We start from the raw sequence: 11,476 nt of genomic DNA, 5'->3' as shown, positions 1-11,476 counted from the left end.
AGAACAAAGCGGAAACGTTTCAGACAACCAGCACATTTAATATTCTCGTCTTCTTGGGCTGACAGCAACAATGACTCTTTCATGTCATTGTTGTGGCTGCAGATATAGTTTTCTGCTTTTTTGCCCCAGAGCACTTTGGATTCATTATTCACAGATTTCTGGCATGAGACCAGCTTTACATCACTGTCCCCTGCTGTCAAAAACCTCAGAGCTCACCTTCAACTTTCAGAGAGAAAAATAACTGAAAAAGGTTCAGAGGAAAGACGGAGAAGCATGAAAAGTTGCTGCGGGAACTCAAGATGATGTTCAATAACGTGAAATGATTCCTCCACCGCCACTCAAACTTATTCCATGTCTGTCAGAGTCTAACACTTACAAAGAAAATGCAAGCAGGAGAAAAGACAGGTGAAGTCCTTTATCTTGAGGTTCATAATAAGGCTTATATAACAGTTTCAGTTTGCATGGAGTGCACAACGTTTGTGGTTTTGAGACTTTACAATGTGGTGGGAAAAACACCTCATATGAAGAAAGGCAGCTGTCTTTTTTTTTTTTTTTTTTTCTAAAAAAAGTCCTGTTTTGGTCTTTCTTCCTGCTGCAGCTACATGACATCTTTGGTGGCCATCCTGCATACGACTGCGTCCAGCAGAGACCCGCACTTCTCCTCCTGGGGAGTGACTTTATACAGCTGAAACAAAGGAGAAAAGGGGCTCAGATGAACAGGAATGCTCCTGAAATCTTATCGAGTAGAAGCAAAGGTGTCCAGTGTCTAAAAATGTCCTCTTTCGCTAACAGTGAATGGTCTTCCTCTCAGTTAATGAAGAGTATATACAGTGTGTGCGCATGTCCTAGATCTGACTAAATTAGTTGTCCACAGATGCAAGTGGACATTATATGGCGTGAGCTGCATATAATGAAAGCAGAGATGGGGAACCTTTCTGATTTGTGCCTGGTCTGACAGCGAGGACACGTCATCCACTGGGACCTGCCGTCCGTTCACCCTGGCTGTGATGTCTGACAGAAGCTCTGACTCATCTTCATTGTGAACCAGGACCACCATTACAGAGTCATCGCCATCAGAAATCCCAAACCTTTTAAAAGCCTCTGAGATCTGTCATAGGGAGGATGTATACATGAGATAGGACGTTTCCATTTTTTAGATACCTGATAGTGAAGAGAGCAAAGGCTGAGAGCAACACACATCTGCATCAACAACAAGAAACATTTTCAAATCAAGAAATGAATAGTGATACAAAGAATAGGAAGTTAGGTTTTGGTTACTTACATTATTAGTAGGTGATAGGTTGAAGATTATTTCTGAGTATAAACTTCTTGTCTTCATTTTCCCAATTTTCTGTAAGTTAACAGCTTTGTTGGCAGCGACCAGCACTTGGAAAGAATTCACCAACTAAATGAAAAAGAAAGAGCAGTTTGTTCTGTGTGGAAAGTCATACAGTTGTTAGCTAATGGGTAAACATGAGAACTTATGAACTAATGTGCACAAAACTTTAATTAAACATTGCTCAAGCTCAATGAAAGTGTCTCACCATCGTTGGGTTGATCAAGGCACCTTGTATTTTACCCGCCATGGCACTCTGTCTCAACTCTGCGGCATTTTTAACCTCCTTGAAAAGCATTTGAGTCACTCTTTGGTCCGGAAAAAGCTCTAATTTGTGAGTTAAATGCATACTGAACAATCGTTTGACGAACTATTAAGATATCACGATTAACCGCGCCTAACGTGAACGCCTGCACATGAGGGAACCATAACACGGTTACACCGCTTAGGAGCAACGTTCCTCTTTAAGAAACAGTTCCCCAGAAGCAAGAAAACGGAACCGTAAAGCATTAGCATTTAAAAGATATAATACGTGTAATTATGGTGCTTATTATTTGATAGAAATATGATGCTAAGCTACGTAACATAACCTAGGAATTAATAAAAATTGTTTCTGTACCGACACGAGCATGTTTCTGAAACGGACCGCCAGCTGTCAAAAATAAAAACTCTTCCGTTTATCAAAACAGCACCGAGTGCAGCCAGTTTCCTTCAATACTGAGATCATTCAGTGGTTTTAACGCACGAATCTAATCGTTATGCGGTTCACACAACACTATTACAGCTAGCTTTGAACCGCACTTACTTTTACACCGGATTTCGTCATCAAACATGGAGAAATTTGAAGGCTACATCTTCACTGCTCTCTGCAGCACCAACTTTTTGATATCCTGCCTGCTGTTCTCCAGAGTCACTCGAGAGCAAAGGGAGCCGTACATGGACGAGATTTTCCATGTGCCACAAGCTCAGAAATACTGCCATGGGAAATTTAACGAGGTGGGTGCTTTCTGAAAGTCGCGCTAGCCATGAAATGTCTCATTGTTTAGCGGATTAAGGTTAGCTAACAGCGGAGCTCCTGTTGTTGAAAATGATGCTGCAGCGTGGAGACCTTTTAATCTCCGTGTCAAACCTATAGAAAGGCATTAATGGAGGTTTATCTGCCTACAAGTATTGAAACATACATGCAGGCCAGCTTTATCAAGCCCAGTGCAGACTCTAAGAAAGAGGAGATTAAAGGATCGTCATCGGTTATTTCATTTTATTTTTTTCAAATTCCAAGTCAGTTACTCTTATTTACGTACTTTTATTTTTATATAATGCACTGTGTAAGTTGTCCTATGTCTCGTGTATAGCACGAAATTCTGAAGACCAGTAGATAATGTTGAGCATCACAGACTTTCATAACAAAATTTAAAGGGCCCCTCCGGTGTTTTAGTATTTCACTTTAATTAAGTTGGGAGTGTTAAGAGACACATTTTAAATAAGGACCGGTCAAAATTGAAGCATCAGAGGCCGAGATATTCTGACTTTTAGTCCAGAATGGAACCAAGCAGATCCTCCATTCCCCATGATGCAACTTGATAGTGTCGTCTGTTTGACCCCGGTCTGGTGAACACCCATGTCTTTCCAACTCCATGTCTCCAGTTTGTGATGCAGACTTTCTGTTGCAAACTTGTCTCCAAGCCCAGAACAAGATATCTCGGATGACATCACTATGACATCATCAGGGTTGATTTAATTCTTTGATCCTTGTGCAGTGGGACCCGATGATCACCACCCTCCCGGGCCTTTACCTCGTCTCTGTGGGGGTCATCAAGCCTGTGGTGTGGCTCGCTGACCTGACCGGCGCAGTGGTGTGTTCCACCGCCATGCTGCGCTTCGTCAACCTTCTGTTCAACTGTGGCAACCTTTACCTGCTGTACCTGCTCATCTGCAAACTGCACCTTAGGGAGAAGGTATTTCCAAACGATGATTACAATTACACCTGAGTGAACTTGTCATTTCCTTCTTTTCTGATATCACATTTCCTGCCTTTCCAGACACGAACAACCTCACGCCGAGTCCTGTCAGCGCTGTCTCTGTCCACCTTCCCCGTGCTCTACTTCTTCAACTTCCTCTACTACACCGACGCCGGGTCTACTTTCTTCATCCTCTTCACCTACCTCATGATGCTGTACGGCTGCCACAAGGCGTCGGCGTTCCTCGGCGTCTGCTCCGTGCTCTTCCGCCAGACCAACATCATCTGGGTGGCCTTTTGTGCGGGCACGTTGGTGGCCGCCAAAATGGACGAGGCCTGGAGGGTGGAGCACACGAAAAAGAGGGATGAGAAGTCTCCTCCGTCCCAGGTCCCTCTGTCGTTCAGCGGAGCTAAGAAGGTGATGCTTTTCACGCTCGAGTTCCTCACCTCGCCCAGTCACGTGAAGGCAGTGCTGCTGGTGGCCTGGCCGTACGCGGTGGTCGGCGTGGGTTTCCTGGTGTTCGTGGTGCTGAATGATGGGATAGTGGTGGGTGACAGGACGAGCCACGAGGCCTGCCTCAACTTCCCCCAGCTCTTCTATTTCTTTTCCTTCGCCCTCTTCTTCTCCCTCCCCGTCTCGCTGTGTTACTACCGCATTGTTCGCTTCCTGCAGGCTCTGAAAAGACAGCCGTTGTTCTTCCTCTTCGTCACTGGCGTCTCCTTGCTGCTGGTGTGGAAGTTCACCTTCGTCCACAGGTACCTCCTGGCAGATAACCGCCACTTTCCCTTCTACGTCTGGAAGAGGCTCTTCCAGCAGCACGAGCTGGTGCGCTTCCTCCTCGTCCCAGCGTACGTGTTCGCGGGGTGGAATTTTCTGGACTCCTTCAAGTCGCGCTCGCTGTTCTGGACTTTGGCGTTCCTGGCGTGCCTCCTGGCTGCCACCGTGCCCCAGAAGCTGCTGGAGTTCAGGTACTTCATCGTTCCCTACCTGATGTACCGCCTGCACATGCCTCTCCCCTCTCTTCCCAGACTCATTGTGGAGTTTCTTCTGTACACGGCGGTCAATGCTGCCACACTTTACATCTTCATCAGTAAGACCTTCCGCTGGCCAGACAGCACAGCCACACAGAGATTCATGTGGTGAACAAAAGAGAGAAGGGAAGTTAACGAGTTCCCAGACTGAAAACAGCACGTCAGCATCGAAAGATTTGCTCAGAGGACCACGGCATCTCAGAAAGCAAAGAAAAGCCTCCCAGAAACAGACATGTTTTCAACATTTTTGTACAGTGTAACCAAACGGTGTTCGGTGTCGTCTGTCGGGATTGACTGAAAATCAGAAACCTTTTGATCCTCAGTTTGATGTTGAAGGTTTTCAGGATGGAGTTTTGCTGCGTTCTGGCTACAAACGCTGCAACAGGGTTGTAGATTTACTGTGAATCAGTTGTGAAAATGTAAAAATTCTTACAGCTTTTGGCGTAGACAATACAGTAGAGGCATCAGTGTTGTAAAATCAGTGGTACCGGTCTGAATTCTAATGGTCCGTTTCGATGAGCGTTTGCTGTTTGTATAAAATCTGTCTGCTGATTCGTCTCCAGGGTGGAAAAATAATCTTGTACTTTTGACATTTTCTGCAGGGGGACAAGCCGCTTGAGGCAAACTGTTTTGTACTTTAAGTGTAAATAGTGTGCGCAGTTCAATGAACGGACTGCTGGTGACGGTTGACACGAGATGTAAATGTGATTTAAAGAGACCAAAAAATGACAGCCATATTGTAAACTTGAGGATTTTTATCATCTGGGATGTTTTTGTAACGACTGAGATTTTTGCTTTTTGATGGACTTATTTGACCCACACGCGACTTTAGAATTATGGGGCTAAATTGAAGATTTTTTTACTTTGACCAAGCCATAAAGATCCACTGGAGGTGATTCAGAAATGTGTTCGCTCGTTGTTAATTTAAGTGTTTTTTTCGTTTGTCTTTATGTTTTTGCACTCAGTGGTTTCATTGTAATGGATGATGTGGTCTCTCCTGCTGTGCGTTTCCCCTTTCTGTCGGCCATTTTCGCTGTGCCTGATGTGTTTTTATTTCAGTTATTTTTCTATGTGGATACATACCTTGATAAGATTTGGTAACAAAGCTGACTTTGTATGACTTGTTCAAACAAATCATTTCTGAATCCAGATGCTTTTCATCACAAAGGCCCTTTTCTGTATCAGTCTGCCTCTGTGTCTGTGTTTACTCCTTTGTCTGGTGCTTATGTTCCACATTTAATGTCCATCCAGCTCTTTTCTGCTCCCATGCTTGTGTATACCTTTGAATAAAATGACTCTTGCGACATCACGTCTCAGGTTTATTTATAGAGCGCATGAAGTACTCGTTTCTTTGACTAAAACTACCAATACTGCTCTGAAAATACTCTAATACTGAAAATTCAAGATTTCACTCATTAAAACACAAAAGTACAAACAGCCAAAATGTACTTAAAGTATCTACAGGACTGAACCGTCCTTTGCAGAGAAAGGTTTTATATAACATATTGAAATATTATTAATGCTGGTGGAGGTGGAGCACAGCCAGAATCAGTCACTAGGAGGAGCTGTAACACAAAGCTACACCTTCCTATGACCTGAGCGAGCGCTTCAACGTGAAATGAAAAAGTCAAACTGGTTCTAAATTCAACAGCGTACCTCTTAAGTGATGCTTTCACCGCTGAGTAACACAGAAGCCCTTCATGCCTGTTTAAAACCAAACTAAATGCTGAGTGTGGCTCCGGCCCTGGAGACACTTCTGCTTTCATACTGTTCAAATGACCATCTACTTTCAGCCCTTAACGAACGCCAGCGCTTTCAGATGAAATCACAGCTCGACAAAAGCAAACAAAGAATGAACCCAGGCAGCCGGATTTGATTAGCGGGATCTGACGTTCTACTGTACATAATGACGATCATAAAACCTATTGATCGCTCTGCTGCTGATAGTAATTCAGAGCAGTCTTCTTTACTTTGAGTGAAAGCAAAAGACAGAAAAAAGAACACAACGATTGCTCTCCATCTCGTTTCACCACTACCCTCTAATTACACCGAGCAGTGTGGGGCCGGCTCACAGGAGAGACTTTAATAAAATCAAACTGGGATCATTATTCAAATGTTGATTACACTATTCATACACTCTGAGCGGGTGTGAAGGAGACGCGGTGTTGGCGGCTTTGCAGGAGTGTGTTCATACACAGTATGTCATTTGTTGTGCTCTGGCTTTGACTAAACGCCCCTGGCTCTCTCTTTCCCTTTTCACTGTCTCATTGATTTTCACTTTGGGGCTGATGAAAGGACAGATTAGACTTTTATCATTACTGTGTTCTGCCATTTGGAAAATTACAGCCTGAGTGAGAGGTGCTGCCGTCACTTGTAAATTTGTTTTATTTCACAATGCAGTTGTACTTTGTCCTTGGATAATGTAGAATATCTGATTACTGTCCTGATTGCAGTTTGAGGAAAACTGGTAAAAACTGGTTGCCCTCCCACTGGTACCACAGTCAGAGAGTTAAACTGATTGGGCCTCAGAGTCAGGAAGTTTTTTATGACAGAGCTTTTGAGGAGTCAGAAAACATATTTGAGGAGTAAACAATTTCACACTCAAGAGTTTAAGTCAAAGTGGAAACACAATTATCAATCAAAAATGACATCAGAGTAAGTTTTAAATCTCTGAAGTGGTGTGTCGTTTCAATGATTTATTGACAGCAGCTGGCAGGCTAATGCTGCATTCATCTCCGATTCAAGTTATTGTAGTCAAGAGGTTCCAACATTCATTCACCATCTTGCTGGAGCTTACAAGCCATGTTATAGCATCAGCGGTGATACTGAAGAGAAAAGACCACAGCAGCATCTAAGCATACCAAATTGAGATTTGCAGGCTGCTTTCCTTTTTCTTTCCTTTTTTTTTTTTTTTTTGTTTAGTATTCTGCAGCTGACCAGCTCATGAGCCAGCAAGCAAAATGATGTGACCAGTAGATATTTGGTAGGTTGTGCAGGACAAGATGTGTTTTTGTGCGTTAGATAAGAAGGAGACAAACTAAAGGGGTAGATGAGGAGCAAAAATTACTGGATGTCTGTGTATATGGACATCCTCAAACAGGTTGATGTGGTCCACATGTAGGCCTCCAGTTTGTGTGGTCATTAATTCTGGGCTGCATGGAAAATGTATGTAAAGTTTAACATATGCATAACTCAGTGGTGGACTTTCACTTTCAGATTTGCAGATTTTAGCTTGGATTAGTTGTGCACATAACTTGTCAGTAATAAACTTTCACATAAGAGGTGCTATGCTAATTACTGCTCATATAAAAGATATGTTTCTTTCCCCTTTCTCGCCTTTACACAGCCTCTGAGCGTATGTGCACAGAAACACACATCATGCACATGAAACTCTGTGTTTTTCACGTCTTTTCTCACAGACTTTAATTTGTGTAAACATCAGAGGCTCTGAGCAATTCATCTGAAAAGAAGTTTCAAGAAAGAACTATTAGTTTTCTGGAGCCAAAGGTGAGGAGAGGACAACGCTGAAAGTGACTGAGATAGATCTGTTTTTAAAATGTTTGCATCCTTACTTAATCACTCTCTGAGGTTACATAAAAGTTGCAGGAGCAGAAATCATTTGGATGAGAGAGGACAGAGGGGGAGGCGATGAGGAGGAGGAGGAGGAGGAGGAGGAGGAGGAGGAGGAAACAGGTACGATATGACAGCACGGTAAGAATTCCACGACAGAAGAGGTGACTGACTTTAATTACTGCTGCTGCAGTTCAGTTTCAAATGAAAAAACAGACTCAGAAGTGTTTGTGCAATCATGGTACTTGTATAACAGACTGTAACACATTGTTTTTTCATGTACTGCATGCCCACGCCTACAAATGTCTTTCTTGCTCACCAAAAGATGAAAAGTTAATTATGGGTAAAGACACTTTGATACTGAAAGACTCCAAGATGTTTGCTGTGCATGCAACATCTGTCATCAGGCTTCCTTACTTTTCTTCCATTCGTGGTGTTTTGTAATTACTGATCTCCCACTTTCCTGATTAATGACAGTACTTTGCACTTTCTCACACCGCTGTCAGAAATTGACAAATATAGGAACAGAGAGAACCAGCACACAGTTCGTGAAGATCCAAGTCAGAAGTTCACGATTTCATTCCGAAAAGGTTATTTGGTAACTGTCTTCTTTTGCTAAAACAGTGCACCAGATACAGTACAATACACATCAAAATCAAGTCAAGTATTTGACCCGGTCAACCTTAAGCAATGCAAAATGGGAAAACTTTGCTCCTTCAGATTGGAAGCACTTAAATAAACAGAGGCAGCAACTTGATGATTCACTGCGAGACGCTTCTCTGAGCTCTTTTCAACAAAACTGACACCAAGTGTGTGCAGGGCTGCTGTTAAATGTCAACGAGATGTGTGTTGGATAATGGAGACGTGCAGGCAATATGGGACACAATTGCACATTAAAGCAAAAGCACATTAGCATAAGCATCGACTGACTGCAGTTTTTTGGGACAAATCTGAGTCTAACTGAACCGTTTCCTTCATTTTCTGGGGAGAAGCAATATGTTGCCTTTAACTGTCAGTGACATTATTCAAAGGCAAGGCACATGCCATTCCTGCTAATTATCATCACCCCTACAGTGGGTGGCTACAACAGAGACCTTTTCATTCTCCACTCTGTCTCCTCAGCTGAGAGTACAGGGGTCCTGCTTGTTAGAGCTCAGAATAAATGTCTCTCTTTAATAAGAAGTCGTGATCATCTCAAGACCTCTTCGCAGTATTATTTCTCCTGTGAGAGCAGTCAGTCGAGGTTTCAAAAAAGCTCTTTAAATTCATTTGCGGCGATGCAAAAAATTGGCTTCTACAAATAAGATAAATAGAAATTTACTCACAATAAACAAATTAATTTGCTCATTGGAGTTAGCAATAACGACTTGACACTTGCATAAAAAAATTAGCCACTTTGAATCATGATCTGACCTGTATGACAAATATGTGTAACTACATGCAAAGCAGGAATTCTGCGTCTTAAGACCTGATGGCTAGGAGCTTCACTGGGAGGGTCTTAGTATGGCAATCACCTTATAAATGCATTAATAAACATTTGCATATTTGCACCCCCAGCAGACATGGAGTAACATTAGCATTCATTTGGAGTCGTCTATCTGGCCGCCTGGCACATGTTTTGGTCTCCACCTCCTGGCTAATGTCTGGCCCGTTAGCTGCTAAATGCGCCGCAATGTCCACCAACTCGTTGGCAGCGTTTCTGTCAGATGTGCAGTCCTGTCAGATCGTGTGCAGCGGGATGTGGGCCACAAAATCAAAACAATGAGCTGAAAAGGCTAAAATGTTCCGCAGAGCTGAGGGGAACTACAGAGTCGGGTGATAATTCCCTGTGGGTTCATCACTGTGAGCACTTCTTTTCCATACAAACGATATTTGCTTACATCTTGCTTGTTTATTATCATTTCTAACTGGTAAATCTTAAAGTTAAATTATTACCAGTTTGATAGTTGAGTTAAAACTCTTCTTCTTCTTGAACCATCCAAAAGGTGTTATGACCTTTGTGGATGTTTTAGTGTCATGTTTGCAGGTGACCTCAGTGGTAGTTGGGACTAACTGTTGGGACTACTTCCTGTAAGCACTTATTGGATGTTTCCTCACGCCAGTTATAACTTTAACTTTGAATCGACTGAATGTTGTCTGCAATTTATTTACAAATCATTTCTTACTTCCCTCTGTGAGTCCGAGAGGAGCGACAGAAACCCAACAAAGAGTGCTTGAACGTGTGGAGTCAGCAGTGGTGTCACCGCTGTCAGATGACTCGAACTCCACCCGTCACTGTGCATCAGTCAGCTTCCTACACACACACGTCCACATGTCAGCACACATACATGTATTCACGTTCACATGTACGGGGAGGCGTTCACACTGTCAGACCAGAGAGCAGAAACGCAACAGAAATTCACCAGTTTCCCCAGTGAGCCATTACCTCCTCTTTCTCACACACACACAGAAGCTTACAGAGGCTCCTCACACCCCGCACATCTGCCTCCTGTCCCTCTGCATAATGCATCGGCTGCCGAGGTGGAAACACACTGTCACACACGCACACTTACAAACAGTTAGAGCCACACGGAAACCCTCAGCTGCGATGCAAAATACATCAAGCCGGGTTAGCGGGGACGAGTGGCCTCATATGTACTGCTAATTGAGACAAAGGCGAGGCTGCTGTGTGTGCAAGTGTGTGTCTACTGATTAAACACAGCGAGCACAATAAAAACCATTCATCAGCTGAGTGGCCAAGCTGGTGTTTTGTCTCACTCAGCCTTGTTGGTGTTTGTGGACTATAATGAAGAAGCACGTGGTTGGAGCTCTGTCTGGGTGTTTAATTTGGCTCATCTCATCACATCACATCACAGAGCTCCCTCCGCCTTCCAGAGAGCCCTTTTGCTCCCACTTTCTTGAGATCACAACTTAATGATCCCACAATTGTGAGATATAAAATGTAGTTTTCTTGAGATCACTGCTTCATTATCTCATTGTGTAATCGTGATTCACAGGAAGGTTTTTTTTTAATGTATTTTCACAGTGAATTGTTTTCTTCAGAATGCGACTTAATGAGGCTGTTTTCTGCCGGCATCACACCCTCAGCGAAGTAAACACAGAGCAGGGAGGCGAGGAAACAGATGGCAAAGCAGACGGCGCTGTATGTTACCAAGACACTGGAGCTGCTGTGGAGGCGAGTCAAAATAACTTTATTCTGCAAGTCTCGCAGTAGCAACAGGCGTGGGATATGTTGGAGTGACATGATAGTGTTTGTCAAGTTGTCTGTGTGAAATGTGAATCAATCAAACAGTTGGACGAAGTCAAGCAGAACCGCACCACATGTGGTGGAAACATGGCACTTTGAACTAAATGCTAACGACAGCATGCTAACAATAACAGTATAATGTTTTGCATGTTCATTGTCATAGTTTAGCAGCTGGCTGTCATTTACTGATTAGCCCTAAACACAAAGTAAAGGTGAAGTTGATGGGAATGTTTTTGCATGATGATGTCATCAGGGTCATCTCCTCTGATTATGTCATCAGGGATACCTCGGTTTGGCCTTGGAGACTGGAAATTTTTTAACAGAAAGTCTTCCT

At 43.2% G+C, this 11,476-nt stretch overlaps 2 protein-coding genes across 2 annotated transcripts; one reads left to right on the top strand and one right to left on the bottom strand.

Annotated features, from left to right (window-relative positions):
* Nucleotides 1-20: 20 nt before the first annotated feature.
* Nucleotides 21-1,756, bottom strand: tprkb (Tp53rk binding protein). Its single transcript, XM_076722598.1, has 4 exons — nt 1,545-1,756; nt 1,283-1,405; nt 932-1,108; nt 21-685 (listed from the first exon to the last, which is right to left on the bottom strand). Exons 1-4 carry the CDS (start codon nt 1,683-1,685, stop codon nt 599-601), a joined length of 528 nt encoding a protein of 175 aa, XP_076578713.1. The 5' UTR covers nt 1,686-1,756; the 3' UTR covers nt 21-598.
* Nucleotides 1,757-1,990: 234 nt separating this feature from the next.
* Nucleotides 1,991-5,626, top strand: alg10 (ALG10 alpha-1,2-mannosyltransferase). Its single transcript, XM_076722595.1, has 3 exons — nt 1,991-2,332; nt 3,094-3,291; nt 3,376-5,626. Exons 1-3 carry the CDS (start codon nt 2,168-2,170, stop codon nt 4,435-4,437), a joined length of 1,425 nt encoding a protein of 474 aa, XP_076578710.1. The 5' UTR covers nt 1,991-2,167; the 3' UTR covers nt 4,438-5,626.
* The last annotated feature ends 5,850 nt before the right edge of the window (nt 5,627-11,476 follow it).

Source organism: Chaetodon auriga, chromosome 22 (genome assembly GCF_051107435.1).
Source record: "Chaetodon auriga isolate fChaAug3 chromosome 22, fChaAug3.hap1, whole genome shotgun sequence".
Taxonomy (NCBI): Eukaryota; Metazoa; Chordata; class Actinopteri; order Chaetodontiformes; family Chaetodontidae; genus Chaetodon; species Chaetodon auriga.
Note: the sequence above shows the minus strand (reverse complement) of the source record. Positions and strands in the feature narration are given on the sequence as shown.

Excerpts from the sequence above, each read along its gene's own strand:
- tprkb (XM_076722598.1), bottom strand. The coding sequence starts at position 1,685 with ATGCATTTAACTCACAAATTAGAGCTTTTTCCGGACCAAAGAGTGACT. Across the intron at positions 1,406-1,544 it reads CCTTGATCAACCCAACGATG|TTGGTGAATTCTTTCCAAGT; the intron begins GTGAGACACTTT and ends TTTTTCATTTAG. Across the intron at positions 1,109-1,282 it reads ACCTATCACCTACTAATAAT|ATCTCAGAGGCTTTTAAAAG; the intron begins GTAAGTAACCAA and ends TCCCTATGACAG.
- alg10 (XM_076722595.1), top strand. The coding sequence starts at position 2,168 with ATGGAGAAATTTGAAGGCTACATCTTCACTGCTCTCTGCAGCACCAAC. Across the intron at positions 2,333-3,093 it reads GCCATGGGAAATTTAACGAG|TGGGACCCGATGATCACCAC; the intron begins GTGGGTGCTTTC and ends ATCCTTGTGCAG. Across the intron at positions 3,292-3,375 it reads AACTGCACCTTAGGGAGAAG|ACACGAACAACCTCACGCCG; the intron begins GTATTTCCAAAC and ends CTGCCTTTCCAG.